General features: G+C 42.6%; 1 protein-coding gene across 4 annotated transcripts in view; it reads left to right on the forward strand.

Moving 5' to 3' along the window:
- MYO16 (myosin XVI) overlaps positions 1–18,857 on the forward strand; it is a 593,786-nt gene that overhangs the window by 546,483 nt on the left and 28,446 nt on the right. For all 4 annotated transcript variants that reach the window (XM_073887420.1, XM_073887418.1, XM_073887419.1 and 1 more), the window contains exons 33-34: positions 1,683–1,841; positions 17,002–17,093. In XM_073887420.1, the coding sequence (XP_073743521.1) occupies positions 1,683–1,841; positions 17,002–17,093 (251 nt within the window). The remainder of the gene's footprint in view (positions 1–1,682; positions 1,842–17,001; positions 17,094–18,857) is intronic.

Consider the following 18,857-nt stretch of genomic DNA (forward strand, 5'->3'; position numbering starts at 1 on the left):
AGTGTTGCTCCTTGTCGAGAACTCAGATGGCTCCTTCCGATCACCTGTCCTCCGGTTCATCACTGTTCCTACGCACACTGGCTGAGCCAAAGCTTTTCCGCTTGTTTGTAAGTGCAGGGAGCCAGGAGCTGCGGTGGCTCCTGGGTCGCTGAAGTCTCAGCGCCCCCACCTGGTTTTCAAAGCCCTGTCCATTTTGCCTCCATTCTACCCATCCAGCCCCTCCTGCCCTAGATAGCAGCACCCCTTCCTGTGGGGCAGACATGGCTCCTCTCTGGGCGTAAGTGACGGGTCCCTGTGGCTCATCTGACCACGAGCCCCGCTGGTGAGCACAGGGTCACTCCAGCTGGTGGGAGTGCATACAGCAAAGCAGGGAAACACGGGTCCGTATGGAGCATCTGGACACATGCCCGTTGCCTGTAGTGCTGATTGAGTGTAAGGCTCAAGGGCAGGAGGAGACTGTGTCTAGAGGCAAGAGCTAGACAGGATCGTGTCAGGACCAGCCTCGAGAGACAAGCTTGGGAGGGCTGGCCTCCTCCCCCTGTGCTTCCTCTCCCCCTCCCTCCATCCATCCTTCCCTCCTGCTTCCTCCCTCCCTCCATCTCCTCCTTCCCCCCTCCCCCCTCCCTCCATCCTTTGGGATCCCTGGAGATAAACTGTTCTGCCACATGTAAAGTATAATACAGCGAATTATGCCTTTTATCCCTTTTGAATCATCTGTTAGCCTAAAACTTCAGAAAGGCCTACCTAAAGGCAGTCAGAATCTACTGTGTACCAACAAAGAGCAGAAGAAGCATGCACATCCTCCGTATTGAAGAAAAATCCTCCAGAACATCCCTGGGAAGCAAGAGCCAATCCCGGGCATACCTGACCAGCCCGAGAGAGGGACCCTGACTCCAAGAGAGGAGAGGGAAGGGGTGGCGAGGGCCACACCTGCCGCCGTGGGGGACAACTGTGCTTGATTTGCACCCTCTGGTCATTTGTAGACGCTGCCTGAGGATAGTGCAGCGGACATTGCTCCAAACCCTGGCATTTGTTATATTTTACTTTATTATTACTACATAGTTTAAAAAAAAAAATCTTCATTTGGCTCTTCAACATAATTTGGATGATGGCGTCTGTGTTCGTCGATCTCCGAGCACTCAACATGGGACATGCACTGAACAATTAGGCAATGTTAGTGTAGAGAATGCAGAAGTAGGGTTTTGAAGTTTAATACTCCTAAATGGATAATAACAAATTTTGTAATGATGCTGTAAGTCTATTTCTTATTTTTTTTCAAGCCTATAGGATTGTCTCAGCCCCACTTAATTTAATAAATGAGAAAACTTTTGAAGCATGAATTTATTTCCGCGCTTTTTAGGAAACAGTGTTCTCAAGATGGTGATCTAGTGGCAAGTTATTAGACTCTGACATCAAAAATCCTGTATAGATATGTTTGAAAATAAGAAATTATGAAATTCATTATTACCACTTAATATTTCCCATTATGTTTAAGAGTGCTGTGGCAAAATTCGCTGAAGATTTTGTAGGCCATAAATTTAATTAAGGATGATTATTAATTTACTATTTCAAATATAAGTAACGTTTCATTTAATGAATTTTGTTATTTTCTTCTACTATTTTATTAAATTATTTGGTACATTTTATCCAAAAAGAATAATCCTTTCTAAAATTTATTTTAGGTTTTGAGACTAACATGAACCTAACTGGCCGAGATTATGCTGGTAGATCAGAAATTGCATCTGAGACTCAAGATAGAAATGCAAATAACCATGGAATTCAATTATCTAATTCACTCTCGAGTGCTATCACTGCTGAAAATGGGAATTCCGTCTCAAATGGTAAGTACTTTTTAAACTGAGAAGTAAACAGATGAAAGTATTAAGTTCTATCAACTTTCTAGGGAGAATGGATTGGAAACATAAAAATGAAGTAGGCTTAAAAAATTGGAACATAGATCATAAACTTCACTGTAGGGTATGTTGTAGCATTTTATTGGTTAGGTTAAAGAATTATAGTTGTATTTGGTGTTAGTTGACTTTTCAGAGATTGTTGTGGATTATTTGATATGTGGGAACCAATATAAAATGAGATAATGCAGAACACAAGGAGGAGATGGGGTTGCTCTAACAATATTTTTAATTTAAAAAAATACCTTTTTCTTCTCATACCTGAGTAGTGTGAGGGAAAATAATATTGAAGTTATGGTAAACACCAAACTGGCATTAAGTAGTTAATTGGAGTGTATCAAGGAATGTATCATCTAGAAATTGGTTAGACTGTGAGTATCCAAAAATCATCTAATAGTGGCTTAAACAAATAACTTATTTCTCTCACACATAAAAGCAGCCCGTGGCTGTTGGGAAGAGTTTCTTGAGAACATCCAGAAAAGCTGGCCAAAACTTCCATTGTTGTTTAATCTGATTAAAGGCACTAGAAAACTATTAGGACCATGAGATCCAAGGAAGAGACTGAGGAAGGGGGTTTGGAATGCAGTGGGGACCAAGCAAGGAAGCCTACGTTCTAGGCTTTTCTCCAAGGGACATTCAGAGCACTCTTCTAGTTCACAGAAGCCAGCTCCGAAGCTGGACTGGACTTCTGACAGCCTCCTGGACTGTGGGGACCGGGTCTGCCAAGGCCATGGGTCGGAGCCTTGAAGTGTCCCTCCTACGGGCTGGATGTTTGCGATCTAGAAACCACAGCTCAGCTGTGAATCATCTCAACCCCTGATGTTGGATGGACGTCCTTCAGGACTGACAGGGCCCACAAGTACCTGGGAGGAAATGTGTGTGTGTATGTCCCAAAGGACAGTTACAGCATCAGAAGGTTCAAAATGATGTAACAAACCATTTTTCAAATACAATATCAATGCAGAGTCAAAAAACCAGACACATGACAACACAAAACAATCAAAAGATTAAAAATTAACAAGCAGAAATAGCAGTCCATTGCAGTACATCCATGGGAGCCCAAAAGATTGGAGTTCAAAAGCACATACTTTAGGCTAAGTATGTTTACTGTGCCCAAGGAGATGAAAGAACGAGAATCAGCAGAAATGGGAACCTATAAAAACGTGTCAAATGGAAATTCTGAAATTGAGAAATAGTCATAAAATTAAGTACAATAGGGGATGAGTTTAAAGTTAATTAGACGCAGTCATTTAAAAAAAAAAAAAAAACCTGGGGAAGCGGAAGATAATTGAGAAAATTACGGAATGAAACACAAAGAAGCCAGAGAAGATTGGGGGTTCTGGAACACGGTTTAGGGCAGGAAGGGTGCGTTGAGAGAGTTACTGGAATTCTGAAGAAAGGAGAGAGGTTACACGGGCAACAGGGAAGACGGTGCCGCATGGATACCCGTGTGCAGATGCTATTGTGCCCTCATTCATCATCACCCAAAACGGTGACCAGATCGCGTTGGTTATCTACTGCTCCGTAAATTTACGGCCACCCGCCCGCCGCCCCCAGAACTTAGAGGCTTAATTCAATAGAAGGCTGTCATTTCATACCTTCTGTGGGTCAGGAGTCTGGCTGTGGCTGAGCTGAGTGCCCTTGCTTCGACGTCCCTTGTGAGGCAACTGTCAGCTAACTGTTGGCCAAAATTCGAGTCCCCTTGAAGCTTGATGGAGAGATGGTGCAACTTCAAGGTCACTTCCGTGGCTTCTGGCAGGCCTCATCCGCTTCCCAGCTCACTCACACAGGCTTCTTCGTAAGGGTGGCCTCACGCCAGGGCAGCTGGCTTCCCCCAGGGCACGCAGTCCATGAGAGAGCGAGCAAGAGCATCTGCATGGAAACCACGGTCTTCACGTAGCCCGTCCTGGAGGGGACATCCAGCCCCTCTGCCACATTCTGTTCCTTGCGAGCTGGTCATGCATCCAGTCCACTCAATGGGGCGGGGGGCGTTATATGAGGTGTGAGTGCCTCGTAGTGGCCTCCCTGGGGGCCATTTTACAGGCTGACTAGCACACGGATAAATGGTGCAAAAATAAAAGGGGGGCACTACCCTTACGTGCAACGAAATGGGTGACTCTCAAACACGTTGCACTAAGTGAGAAAAGAATCAAAGACTACAAGTACCATTCCGTGCACATGATGTTTTGGAAAAGGCCAAACTATAGGCACAGAAAATTGATGCTTGGTTGCCCGAGGCTGGGTGTGTGGCCGGGGATGGACTGCTGTCTCGCTGCATTCGGGCTGCTATAACAAAATACCTCGACTGGGGGACCTATACGTGGCGGAAACTCTGCTCACAGTTCTGGATGTCCACGATCACCGTGCCATCAAGGTCAGCTCCAAGGTCGGCCCGCCTCCCAGCAGCAGGTTGCCTGTCTCCCGCTGTGTCCTCACATGGTTGGAAGGAAGAAGCCATCTCTCCGGTCTCTCTCCTAAGGGCACTGACCACAATCGTGAGGGCTCCACCCTCAAGACCTAATGTCCTACGACCATCACCTTGGGGGTTAGGATTCCAACATATGAATGGGGGTGCGGGGGACGCAAACATTCAGACCGTAGCAGACTGCAGAGGGGCCTGAACGGTTATCTGCAAATGGAAATGCCTGTGTTCCTAGAAATTTATACACGTGTACATCTTTCTGTCTGTAAATGTGACTTTTGTTAAAACAAAGCCAAACCCTGCTTAGCATAAATAAAAAGAAAACTGCCCCTAGGCATCTCATAGTGAAACCCTGGTAACTAAGAGTGAATATTAAAAGCAGCCAGAAGTAAAAAAAGACAAATTCTAAGGAGCAGCAATTCAAAGACAATTCAAAAACAATGAAGTAACATATTTAACGTGCTCAAATAACTGCCAATCTAGGTTTTCATAAATAGTAAAAAAAACTTCTCTTAGGATGCAAAAGAGTTAAGGCAGTTTTAGAGAAAAAAAAAAAAAAATGGAAGAAGTAAGTGCGGGGCAGACCCAGAATGCTCAGAGATCCAAGCAGGAAAAACAAGCAGTAAATGAAGCCAGTGAAATCAGGAGAGCATGAAGCAGGGTTTACCAACACACGCGGATAACTCAGACTCACAGGCTGTAATTTCAAAGGCAACCACTGAAGGAATAATAGTGGAATATATGATTTCCAAACTAATAGAGTAAAACAGAATAATAAAAGTCAGTCCACCCAAAAGGTGGCCAAAAAGAGGTGAACAGGAGTGATCTGAAAAACAAGACGGGATGCCTGGGTGGCTCAGTCAGTGAAACATCTGCCTTGGGCTCAGGTTGTGATCCCGGGATGCTGAGATCAAGTCCCGCATAGGGCTCCCTGCTGAGCTGGGAGCCTACTTCTCCCTCTGCCTCTGCCTCTCCCCCTGCTGTGGTTTTGATCTCTCTCTCTCTCTCTCTGACAAATAAATAAATAAAATCTTAAAAAAAAAACCAAAAACAAATAGAAAGGTTGTAGATGGTAGGCATAAAAGCACCTCTGAAAATAACTAAGCTTGAATGCCATGAACCTTTAAGAGACTCATTTAGTGTGAATTCACATTAAAGATAAATCCATTAATAAAATATTTTAAAGCCTAAGATTTCTGAAAAGCATGTAAAACGTGAGGATGCTAAAAATTTAAATGTGAAGGAACAGAACCAGGAAAGGTATGCTATGAAAATATTAAAAACAACCATTCTCATATGTCTGGGAGTTCTAAATTACATCTCCAAGGAATCAGTAGATTCAGGAAGAAATCACAAAAAAGCAGAACTTTGTAACTAATGACAATGAAAATAGAACTTGCGGGATGCTGCTAATGTCTTTATCAGTGGAAATGTATGTCTTTTAACATCTGTATTGCAAAAGAAGGCCAAAGATCGGTTTTTCAAATGTAAGCAAGTTAGAAACAGAGCAATAATTAAACACCAAGGAAGTGGAAGAAAAGATATAATAAAGGTAAGAAATAAGTTACTGAAATTTATAACAAATAGCAAAACCAGAAGTCGGTTCTTTGAAAACAATTTATTTTTGAAACATGAATAAAATGGAAAACTCTCTTGCAAGAATAGCAGAGAAATAAAGAAGGTGGCACAGATGGCCAACTCTAGGGATGAAGAGGGGACCCACCCCAGACCTTCCAGACCTTGAAAAATAGTAATGAGTATATTATGAACAGTTTATGTCAAAATAAATTTGTGAATTTAGATGAACAGACACATTTCTCAAAAAAAAAGCTACAACTAACCAAAATGGACCAAAAAATCGGAAAGCTAAATAGTAACATAAATATTAAATCAATCGAAGTTGTCATTGAATACTTTTCTATGAGGAAGCCCAAATGACTTTTCCAGTAGGTTTTCTCAAAATCTTAAGGACGAAGAAATGCCAATGTTACATAAACTCTTCCAGAGTCAAGGAATACAGAAGGGGAAAGAAAGAAAACCTTCCCAGCTTGCATAAATAACCACTTAATTTATGACAAACTTGGCATTACAGGGCACTGGGGGAAGGATGATCAATTGCTATCCGTGTGAGGAAAAAAAATGAACTTGACCCCCTACTTCTTGCTATACACACAAGAGATTTCTGGTAGGTTATAGATCTAAGTGTCAAATGTAAAATAATAAAATGTGTTAACGAAAATATAGGATTTTTGTTTTTAACCTCAGAGATAGGAAAAGAAAGGAGGACTTCTTAAACAGGCCACAAAAGAGTACTAACCATAAAGGAAAAAAAAATAATTAGAGGAAGTGTTTTCACTTCCACTTAACCAACAAAGGGTCATATTCGGCGTTTACTTAAAAACAAAACAAAAGACTATCAAATAAGAAATTGGACAGGGGACATGAATAAGCACGTAAGCATTTTTAACAGTCCACATTCATTGGGAATTAGAGAAATGCACATAAAGAATACAGGAGATACTACTTACTACACACCTGCAGAATGGCAACACTGACCGACAAGGAGGGGCTCCGGCAAAGAGGGACGCTGGGAAGGGATTGCTGCCCAGGACTGGACAGGGATTTCCCTGGAGGAGGAAAAGCCCATGGTGACTGGAAAAGAGGATGATGGGGGCTTCTGAGTAGCTTCCTGTTTCTTGACTCGTGTGCTAGTTACGGTTCCACAACTCAAAAAGATAAAACAGAGAGAAAAGACAGGAGGGAGAGAGAACGGAAGGGGAATGGAGGGGGAATGGAGAGTCCATGGTATGCATCCAGGATGGTGGCTGGTCCCCACCCTATCTCAGGCTTCCCTCAAGGTCCAAGGGAACATAGGGAGGCTGGGCACCATAGCTTCTCAGCTGAGCATATTGCTCACCCACACGTGCTCACACCGACGTCAGAAGCAGGAGGAGAGCGGGTATAGGATGAAAACCAGGCAGGACCATTGCAGTCCCAAGTCATACATTACGCTGGGGCCGGGGTGGGGAGGGCGGGTATGGAGGCAGGTAGTTGGTCAGGGCAGGGTTTATTCAAGCTTAGCATGAAGGTCACCAGAACAATGTGGGAATTCTCTATTGGCACTCAGAAAAAAGATTGTTTGAATCACACACACGGAGAAAAACCCAGATGTGTTTACGAATCTTACCCCACCATATTAAGCAAGGATTACAAATAATGATCAGAAGTATGCAGCTCACGGGGCGCCTGGGTGGGTCAGTCGGTCAAGCGTCTGACTCTTGATTTCAGCTCTGGTCATGATCTCAGGGTCGTGAGATTGAGCCCTGCATGGGGCCCCACACTCAGTGGGGAGTCTGCCTGGGATTCTCTCTCTCCCTCCCTCTGCCCCTCCCCCCACACATGCACACATACACTCTCTCTCCAAAATAAATAAATAAATCTTAAAAAAAAAAAAAGTATGCAGGTCACAAAACAGAGGCTTTTTGGTGCATTTGTGTGTGGGGTGGAGAGCAACATCAGTTAGATATAGAAGGATTTTTCTACCAGCAACAAAGACTTTTAGAAAAAGAAACTGCCCTTAACAAATTGTATTACCGCTGTAAGCAGACAAAAGTTCGGCCAAGAATGATACAGGCTCTCAGGACCCCAAAGCATCAGCTTTCCTTAACATTTTCTCTTGACTGAATTTTGCAGCTTAAAAAACAATATATTATTAATCAGATGGCATTTATAATTTTATGCATGTTATAAAAATTATATGTTTTGGAAAATACAGGGAAGAGTAAAGAAAGAATAAAAACTATCAATTCTATTACCTAGAAATACTCTAAATATGTCTTAACATTCCACTGTGTTGAATTTTATGTTTTCATACAATTATTATGTGTTTGGCTTTATTTTTATAAAGTTTGAATTATACATACATCATATACATATACATATACATATACATATACACAAACATCATGTGTTTGGCTTTATTTTTATAAAGTTTGAATTATACATACATGTAGTTTTACTATTCTGCTGCCCTCTCCCCACCTTAGGAATATCATGTGGTGTATGTCCATGTCAGCAAGTACAGATCTGCTTAGCTTACAGCTAGCCATTAAGCATGCTCAGTGCATGACACTCCATCTTATTGGACAATAACCAAGCCCTGTGTGTTGGAGAGCAAAATTATCTCCTGATTTCCCACCCTGAATTACTCCACCTTGATTAAAATAGGCATTTTATAAAACGCTCCATGTTAATGTTTGATGTTCAGATTTATGTGTATCCGTTTAGCTAGAAATACAGAGATACAGTCTTTCTCTTAAGATGGTTAGTTTCTGAAATCTCTGATGCTAACCCTTTGGGAGGAGGTGAAGATTACAAAAACATTGTATATACCCTTATATTGAAATTAAGTAGTCCTAAAATAATAAAAATGGAATTTGAGTGACAGCAATAGCCACCAAATATGTGATAGAAGTATATTTCACAAGGGCTACGTATATCTAGTAAGAAAGTAACTAATTCCTGTTTTACTTGCAATTTTGGAGTATTTAAAGATCGCCACCAAAAAAAAAAAAAAAGGAATTTAAAATATGTTCAAATGATAAAAACTGAATACACGAATATTTAAGAAAGATGACCATATACTCATTCACTTTTGCTAAAATTTCAGCCCATGCTTCTCCCTACCTCACTTTGGATGACATTTATCCTACCATAAAGAAAAAGAAAAGAAAAACTTCCTGTCACCAAATTACTTAATTTGTCTGTGTCTTGACTCAAAAGCCAAAAGCTATGGCTTGGGCAGCGGTCCTGGAAAAGCCTAATACAAAAAAACTGTGAGTTTTACTCTAAAAATCAAAGTAAAAACAAAAACCCATGGAGCAAACAAACCAAAAGAAAAAAAAAAAAACCTCTAGACCAAACTGGAAATTTCTGTGGAATATACTGCCTAAAATTAATAATATCAAATTAAATATTTAAGACTCTCAGGCTTCTAAACATCAGCATGTAATAAATGTTTGAGCCCTAGAACACAGGTATATACATTACCCCTTAAATCTTATAGGGACCAGATTTTAAAATAAAGCAAGGTCTGTATTGTCATTAATTGATGATGACTTGGCAATCTCAGGAGTTACATGCACAAAAAAAATTATTTCAATTGGGATTTCAGTCCTTCAAAGCTACTTGACATGTTTATATTGGTCTACTTTTGCAAACACCGTGAAAGTCTGGGTTCCTGCAACCTCCCCAAATCACTACAATATCTGGCACAATGCCCTGGATACTTGTCACTGGTAAGCACTTACCAAGTGGAACAATGTTGCATGTTACATAGGAATCAGTGAATTCTGTGCAGGGTGCAGAGTTAGAAAATTTCTCCTTGTCGGTATGATATAAACTGGACAAATATTACACACGTGCAGTACATGATATATAGATGATCATTATAATTCTGAAAGCGGTTACTAGTCCTGATTCCTAATTCACAACATATAGTCAATGTGATTTCTAAATAAAGGCACAAGATGGAAATAAATATTTAAAATAACTTGGAATTCTAATTGAATCAGAAAGTGTTATTTTCTAGGAAATGATTTCTCTTGAATGCCAGTATCTGCATGCTACCTCTGCTTCCCAGAAATAATTATCTGTTTGTTCATTTGCTGAAATATAGTTATGTGTGGGTAATTATAGCCATCACTTACTTTAATTGCCATCCTTTTACTGATGTGAACACAGACTTAGATCTTTTTTGGAATACTTAATTATTCCCTGGACTTGTGGTTATTTATCATTAGATTAAAGAACAGTTTTTAGTGTTAGTACATTTTAGTTGCATCACACAAAATATTGTGAGTATAAAGATGTTTATTTTGTGGGGAAATAAAGATATAAAAAATTCCAGCTAGACCATTTTATGTCCGGTATGATTTTCTTCCTTGCTGCTCACTGAATATACATGATATTGCTGGGCATCAGGAAACAAATGGCAATTAAAGAATACAGTCATTACATTTGATTTTACATTTATCATTCTGTGAAGATTGTCTCTCTTCTTCATTTGTGTTATGTTTATCCTCGGTGCACGGTAAGGATTATCTGTGGTGGAAAGGGCTTTCTACAGGGAAGGACTGGGTGAGACCATGCGCAGGAATAGAAGAGCTCTGCATTCTTTGCATAGCCTCCAGCACCATATTGAAGCTCACACCATTAGAGCACCAAACCACAGTGATTCTGGAAACATCTAAAAATGGCTTTTGTCAGTCCCGCTCGAGATAGATCCAGAATGCTGGCAAAAGATCCTCTAATCTGAGCCCATGAAAAAATTCAAATATACGTTTTACAGCATCACTTTGTTTATGGGGATTGTATGGATTCTTTGGAACTCATACTGTAGTCCAATTCAAAGGCTAACAGCCAGAGGAAGCAAGCCTTCACTTGACAATCTGGAATATTGTGCAATTATCTATTTTCAGCAGCAGAAGGTAGCTTTGCAAACGAAAGCCAGCTCCTCGGGGAATTAAGAAAGCCCTGCCCCACTCCTTCTGGCTAAAAATATTTTCAAGTCATCTTAAATAATTGCTAATTTGGACTTCATTTAATTAAATGTCCTCCACTGTGGAAAAGTTGGGATTCAAAACGGCTGGGTTGAAATGCTGACTCTGCTCTTTCCTGGCTCTGTTGCCTTGTTCCTGTGTTCAGACCCCAGCTCTGATGCTTACCAACTCCATACCTGGAAGCAAATTACTTAACCTGTCTAGTTCTCGGTTTTCTCATCTTAAAAATGGGGATAATTAAAGGACCTGCCTTATGGGATTGTTATGAGGGTTTAGTACAATAAGTGCTAACACAGGTTAGTGCTCAATAAACATTACCTATACCCAGATATCATAAAAGCTTAGATATTTGGGAGCTAGAAGGTCACTGAAAATGTGTCCAGTAAAAGCAAAACTGCATGATGTAGATGAGGTATAAGGCAGTGAATTAATTCATCTGAGACCATACAGACTATAGTGCTAGAATCAATGCCTAATGACTTATTTACACATAGACCCCAGTAAACACACATGTATAGTCGAACATGCATGTCATTTTGGTGGCCTATGTTGGCATTCAGTGTGATGACAGATATTACAGTTTGGAGCCTCTGGGATGAATGGAAATTGGGATAGATGGGTGGAGTTCCAGGGAAGGCTCTGTTTATCCCTTGGACGGTTAGAGGATTCAAAATAATGTAAAGGACAGATTGGCAGGAAGAATCCTAGAGAAAGGCAGGTGCACATCAGTCAGTCAAAGCATTTATTAAGTGCCAGTTGCTTGCAGGCATTGTGCAATGCATGCGGAGCCATAGGAAATCTAAGCAACTCAGGATGTGCTCTGTGTGAGAAGAGAGCATACATGGAACTTTAACAATACATTTCAAGAGAGATGACAAAACAGGGCAGCCGGTGACAAGTGTCAGATCAATCACATAAATGACGAATGTTCTCTTGCCTCCACATGGAAAAGGAGATTCCTGTAAGCTGGGATTGTCAAGGATGCTCCTGGTGAGGATTGGGATTTTCAAAACGAATCAGATTTAGACCAGAAGGGCACACCTTTCAGTGAAGAAAATTTATTGCACAATATCTTTGTGGCAGGGTTATCATGGGATACTTTGATGGAATAGATAAGTAACTAAGATGGGAGAGAAAGTGGCAAGAGCATTGAATGCCAATTCAAAGGGTCTCTCTGGAAGAGTAGTCTTGGCTTGGAAGTGGTGGGGTGCTCCCTGCTATTTTGGAGAAACTTCCCTGATTGTGTCATTCAGAGTGAGCAGTGGAACAGAAACTTAAGTTGCTAAGAGCAGTTTTGTATTCCCCCACCTGCGCCTTCACAGGCTGTGCACCCCAAGGAGAATGTTCGAGAATGGGCTTGGGACAGGAGGCAGGAAGAGGGAGTGACAGTGATCCAAGATGTTGAGGCTCTGGACGAGAGAACAGGGCACTCTTTAACAGAAATTAGAAAGAAAGTTTGAGGAGGAGGTTTATTCTGGGGGTTGGATTTGAAGTTCAAGAGCTAAGAGGGACTTCTGGCTGTAGACAATGCTTATACATATAAGCATCATTATATATGCGTATGCATAAACGATGCTTATAGTTTGGGAGTTTAAGGGGGGCTCCAGGATGGAAAGATAGAAAAGGCAGAGTTTTCAAGGAAGCTGGAGAAGTAGGGATCATTTATAGCATCAGAGGAAAACATTTAAAGAGAAATGAGGGGAAAATCTGGTGGCAAAACCATGTAGGGAGCCAAGCTTTGAGAAGTATCCCTTGAGAAGGGCAGACATGGAGATAGAGAATAAACGATCAGAGGTAGAGGAACACTGATGTCCAATTTCAGAAACACCAGGAGAGGCATGATTTAAAGAGTACGGGGTACTTGGTAAGCTGGGGGACACAAAAGGAGAATCAAACCCCATTGCTGTTGACTAAACACACTTGGGTTTGGACAGAATTTTAGGCATTGTGACTAGCAGGTACCAACTGATTCATTACATAAGATGCAGAGCCACACCACCGTCTACAGCCTGCCCCATGCTCTGTTCTTAGAAGACTTGACATAAACCCATGGGGTTTTACATGAAGACTTTACCACCACAGAGGCTCTCTTTTTTCAACATGCCCTTCCTCGAGGACTCACGGAAATCCAGGGTCTGGATCCATGCCACACATGATGGGCATACTACCCACCCTGAGCATCCCGGGGCAGGATTCATTACAAAGCACCCAGTACAGAAGGAGAGGGAGCAGAGAGCCTCCTCCCTCTACCTGGACCTTCAGTCAAGGCCGATGACTCCCTGACTCCCCCTCTGCCAAGCCCCAGTGCAGAGTGGCGTGTTCTGTAGAGCGTTGCTCTCTACTACGTGGCCCACCTCAGTGGGAGGGGAATGCCCTCCCCAAGCCTCTGCCTGCTTGCTTTGAACAGAAGAGCGCGGTCTCTGGGGGGCAGTTAGGGATGGTTTCAGAAGACCTTAGCCCTTGCTGTAATTTGGACAAGCATGGCTCCTGAAAATGATGGTTTCATAGCAAGTGGGCATGCTTAGCATTCTGAGGCCCACTGTTGCTGTCACGGAAAGCATGTGTGGAGGGCACAGAACTGTATCCACTGGGAATTACCACCTCAGAATGCGGTCTGGGGAGAAGGCTGTGGCCCCAAGAAGACTGGAGCATGCTCGTGAAAATGTGCGAGCCTTCTGCGATAGAGCCTTCCGTGGAAGTCCATGAATAAGCATCCGGCTCACCTTAGGTGTCCCCCCACCACGGGTCAGGAACCTTCAGCAGAGAGACTTGTGCTCGAGAATTGACACTGACAGGTGAGATGACACAGTTTCCAGAGCTTTTTTTTTTTTTTTTTGTAAAGATAATGAGAAGTAAATGAAACAAGACTGAAATAACGAACATCCCAAAACTTGGTGATGGACACGTGGAGGTTCACTACGTTTTCTCTTTACTTTTGTATGTGTGTGAGATTTCTGTAATAAAAAGTTTTGTAACAACTTATCTTGATAAATAACATGGGTAAGTTATCGTGCTTCTTTGTGCATTTCTTTGCATATTTATTTATTGATTGCTTACGTTTAGGTTTATTACTTAGTGCTTATTTACTCTCTCTCCTCTCTATACATATTCTTTGCCCGTATTTTAAAATCTGACAGCAGGTCCTTTATTTTGATTTGTAGGGTGTTTTAAGAATAATAGGCCTTTTATTTAGTGCATTTAAATGTTCTTTATTGTTCTTTTTTAGTTTGCATTTTATCTTTATGATATTTTAGTATATATTTATTTTTAAACGTTCAAATAGAGGTGCTAATCCATTTTTTTCCTTCATGGGTTTTCTTTTTTCTTTCAGTATCATTTTTAGATCATTTGCCTTTAAAATGTACTGCTTCTGATATGGCAACCAGATAAAATATTTTATTGGCCCAAAACTAAACAAAACAAAACAAAACTCTGCCCTCTAATGTCCTCAGTGCTTCCTGGCTCTTACCTTATGCTCTGGCTCCCACTCCCTTGGCATATCGTCCTGAGTGAGCTTCTTTCTCCTGTTTGCTACAACCAGCAAGGGTGTTCTGCACCCCAGCCTGGGGGGTCTCAATTGCTCCCCCCACCTGCACCTTCATGGTGGGAGGGAGATAGCATGCACGCCAAGGCTGCCAGCACCCCTTCCTTCTCCCTCACCGTCCCTCTGCACCCGGCTCAGCAACCCCCGCATTCCCCTGCCCCACGCTGACACCATCTGTCCCCACCCTGTTGACCACAGGTTCTGGGATCCATGATTTCTTTAGTCAACAAGTAAGAAAGGCCTCTTAACGCACCACTCTGGTACAGTGGTGTCTCATCACAGTCCCCTCTCAGAAACCTATGGCTCTGTCCATTGCCTACAAAATATCGTCAGACATCTGTGGAATGTCATGTCGAGTGCTTTCCCTTGCCCTTCTCTGCCTTCCAGCACATCCTGCAGGTTCCCCTGCTGGACACTCCCTCTCAGAAGCCCTTCCATTGGGCATGGAGCCATCTGGAACTTCATCGTCTTGGAGTGAGTTCTCCAAACAGACCCACCTCACCTTCTTCACCTTTCAGAACCTTCTCCTCCCAGAAGGTTCAGATCCTGTGATGTCTCCACCACCACGTCCCTCCAGTGCCCTGCATCAGAATCCATCCCTGCTCTCTCCAGGATGCCGCTCAATGTCACCTGCCCCCCTGCCTGACCCGTAACTCATTCCACTCTAGGTTCTGGCTGAGGGCCGCTCCTTTATTCTTCATGGCATTTCCCAGTGCCTTATTCAGAGGCGGACCGTAAATAATTCCTAACTTTATTTAACTGACACTATATAAAGCACAATATGCTATTGATTTGGCTGAGTTTGTATCCTCAATGAGCTGAGTTTCTGCTTTTGTTCAGGGAGTAAACTTCTGATTTATAACTCAGTTTAAAAAAAAAAAAAAGTGGACCGCAACGTTCTTCCCCTTCCTCAGGTTCCTGGTCTTCGCAAGATGTCCATGAAGTGGAATTCTCTAGACATGGACGTTTGTCTTGCTCGTCGGTCGGTCAGCACTTTGTTCCTCCCACCAGTGCCCACACTTTTGGCACTCCTCTTTCCTGTGAATCCCAGACTCTCTGCTGCACCGTGCAGTCTGGACACACATTTTACCCCTGACTCCCTGCTTACCTGGTTGCCTGGAATTCCAGCTTGTGACCGAGCTCAGATTTCTGTCGCCCCCTCCACCTGGTTTAGATCCCAGACCTCTCTACCCCTGTTTGATTGGCGCCTGTCCCACACCTGCTACACCAGTCTCTACTGCAGTATCTCCTAGCCAACCTCAGACGTTGCTGTTGCTTCTGGCCAGGACCCGTCTTGCCCTGTGGCCCCCACTGTAGTCCTGTCACTTTCCAGGTGGTGGCCCCAGTCTGCCCAGTCAGGATGAAACTAACCTCTCCGTGCCAAGGCATTTGTATATGGAACAAGAAGATTGATCGGGGGTCTTGTTGCGTGTTGATGGGGTCTTGTGGACTTCCCTGCAGAACTCACTCCTGTAATTGCAAAAGTGTGCAGTGATTTGCTAACGATCTTTAATTTAGGAAGCCTGTATATGTTTAATCAGTTACACCATCCTGGTTAATTATGATTTTAGGTAAGAGCAGCAATCACTGAATAATGTAATGTCTCTGGATTGAGCTCATTCCATCAGGTGTCTTTTCTTTTTTCAGGTATTCATTTTTATTAGCAAGTCACTTGTGATGCTGTTTGATCTCTCTCTCCCCGGGGTGCACAGTCAGGGATGATTTTTGCCTCCCGGGGTGGGGGGAGTATTTTTGGCTATCACAGCTGCCGAGGGTCTACTACCAGCTGGGGTAGAGACCAGGGATGCTGCCAAACACCCTACGCAGGGCAGCACCACAACAGAGAGGGAGGCAGCCCAAAGTGTCCGCCGTGCAGAGGTCGGGAAACCCTCCTTCTATCTTGAGGGATCGTCAGTAAAACCCTTTGGTGCCTCACAGGTATTTTTGTATTATTTTGGTGGGGGATATAAATTTCCTCACACCCGTTGTTTATCTTCCGGGGTTGGTGAGGAATTGGTCTGCTGTGAATACACAGGGGTCCTGACCTCTTCTGCATGGAACTCCACCCAGTCTCTACCTTCCCTCGGTGTGTGCAGTGAGCACGAGTCAAGAGAGTTCATGCCGCGTCTATCTGTCCTGAATCCCCCTCTGCCTCCCTGCAACCCCACAAATGAAACGCAAGCTTCCCTCTGTGGCATTGAAGGACCCCGTTCACTCTGTTGTCCACATGCTTCTCCCTCCACCATTGCTGCTTCACGGAACTATCTTCAGTCTCTAGAAGTTTTCCTCCCTCCCCCCTCCCAATACCTCTCTCCTCCCTGCGTGCCACCATGGAACATTTCTTCGTTACCACTTTATTGTTTTTCCAGCATATTTCCCCTTTTATTAAATGTAACTGCAACAGTAATTTGTGTTCCCGTGGGAAATTTATTATTCAAGGAGCATGTACTGACCATCCTTTCAATCCATGAACTATAACAGTTCACGTTTATTGCAACAGATACATAGCTTGTCTTATTTGGGGCAAGGACACACTTAACTGCTTGTCGGTGTTGACCTCCGTAGGTTTACCTGAAGAAGATGGATTCTCCAGGTTGTCTGTGAGCAGCTCCACAACCTCCTCATTTCAGAAACAGAGAGAGAGCCACACCACTCAGGTAATGACACCCACATCCTCACAGTTGTAACAGAAGCTGGAACTAAGGGGTGAGCAGACCCTCATGACAGTGTGACCGAGAACGTGCATTCCCCCTGGACTAGCAAACACTGTTGTCCTTACTCCGGCCCTAAGTGTCTTCAGCTCAACATCCTTCTCTCTCCTCCTCTGTCTCCCGGCTTTCTGCTGGTTAGAAAGAGAAGAAGAAGAATGCCCAAAACAAAAAAAATTAATGAATACTTTTAAGTTGAATATTGTAGACGTAATTTATGTTGTGGCATTTAAAAAATCACTGTCAAGTGAAGATGACAGTACATCCCCGGAGTGATGTTAACACTTTCTCCACATTTGACCTCAGCCCAAATAGGAGGACTCTGGGTGCCAACAGCATGGGAATAAAAGGCTTGAGGCACCTGTGGTTTTATGCCACTATATCTGTTTCTACCCCTAAAGTCCACATAACCCAGATGCATTTGTAATATGGTACATTGGGGGCGCCTGGTAGAGCACGGGACTCTTGATCATGGGGTGGTGAGTTCAGGCCCCACTGTTGGGCATAGTGCTTACTTACAAAAGTAAGTAAATAAAAGAAAAGAAAACATAGCGAATGATGAGAACGCCATGAAATCCAAATGAGATTACGGTTCACAAAACTGTTTTTGACGTATTTCAGCGATTTTATGTATATGCTTAATGGGTTTGACCTTAAAAAATTCACCAAAGTAAGGATAATCACTTCAAGAAAATAAAACAAAAACACTAGGATTTTTAGAAAGGGAAATGATTTTTATCATGTAATCTAGTGTTCTTTTTATGCTGAATTTTAAAATATGGTTTTAATCACTATCTTCAGAAAGATGAGTTTACAATCAAGGTGACACAACCAAGAATATATCAAAGAGCTTGTTATCAATATAGTCAAAATTATTGCTTTAGCAACAGGATTCTTATTTTGCATGAAGCTGTGGTACAACTTTCATGATGTCAAATATCTACTTAAAAATCTTTAAAAAGGGGCACCTGGGTGGCTCAGGCAGTTAAGCATCTGTCTTTGGCTCAGGTCATGACCCCAGGGTCCTGGGATCGAATCCCATGTCGGGCTCTCTGCTCAGTGGGGAGTCTGCTTCTCCCTCTGCTTCTGCCCCTCCCCCCTGCTTGTGCGCGCTCTCTCTCTCTCTGTCTCTCTTCGTCTCTCGGTGTCAAATAAATAAATAAAATATTTTAAAAAATATTTTTTAAAACTTTGAGTATCCAGATGTTTCCATAAAATCAACAATCCAGCCAGTGATGCACTTGCATCTGAATATTTGGCCTTATATAGACAGGTCCATTGTTATCAGCTGAGATTTTTCTAAATAACACTGATGAGGGAGTGAGACAAATCAGTAACTTTAATGTTAAAAATAAATCTTACAATAAGCGGTCTGCTGAAATCACAATGATATATAGGTACTGAAATAGGAAGAAAATACAGACTGGTTGCAGTAGCAGATAGTCCTAATCTCCCCTCTGTTCCTTAGCAGTGCATTTACTTTACTTTGTAAGCCTTACAGATGCTTTATCTAAGGTAATTCCCAGGGGGGACCCACTTGTAATGAACACTGGTTTGATTTTTATTATTATAAGACTGACTCCTGTACCTTAGAGCACAGAGGTCGGCCAGGAGATGCCCTTTCCAGGGCTCCCACAACAATGTGGTTCATAGAGAAAGGGTTGATTTTACAAGAAGGCGCATAAAGTGGGCATCTCTTTCGTGGATTTGGCT

This window comes from Callorhinus ursinus, unplaced genomic scaffold (assembly GCF_003265705.2).
Source record: "Callorhinus ursinus isolate GAN/ISIS: 27379988/994484 unplaced genomic scaffold, GSC_fseal_2.0 scaffold79, whole genome shotgun sequence".
NCBI lineage: Eukaryota > Metazoa > Chordata > Mammalia > Carnivora > Otariidae > Callorhinus > Callorhinus ursinus.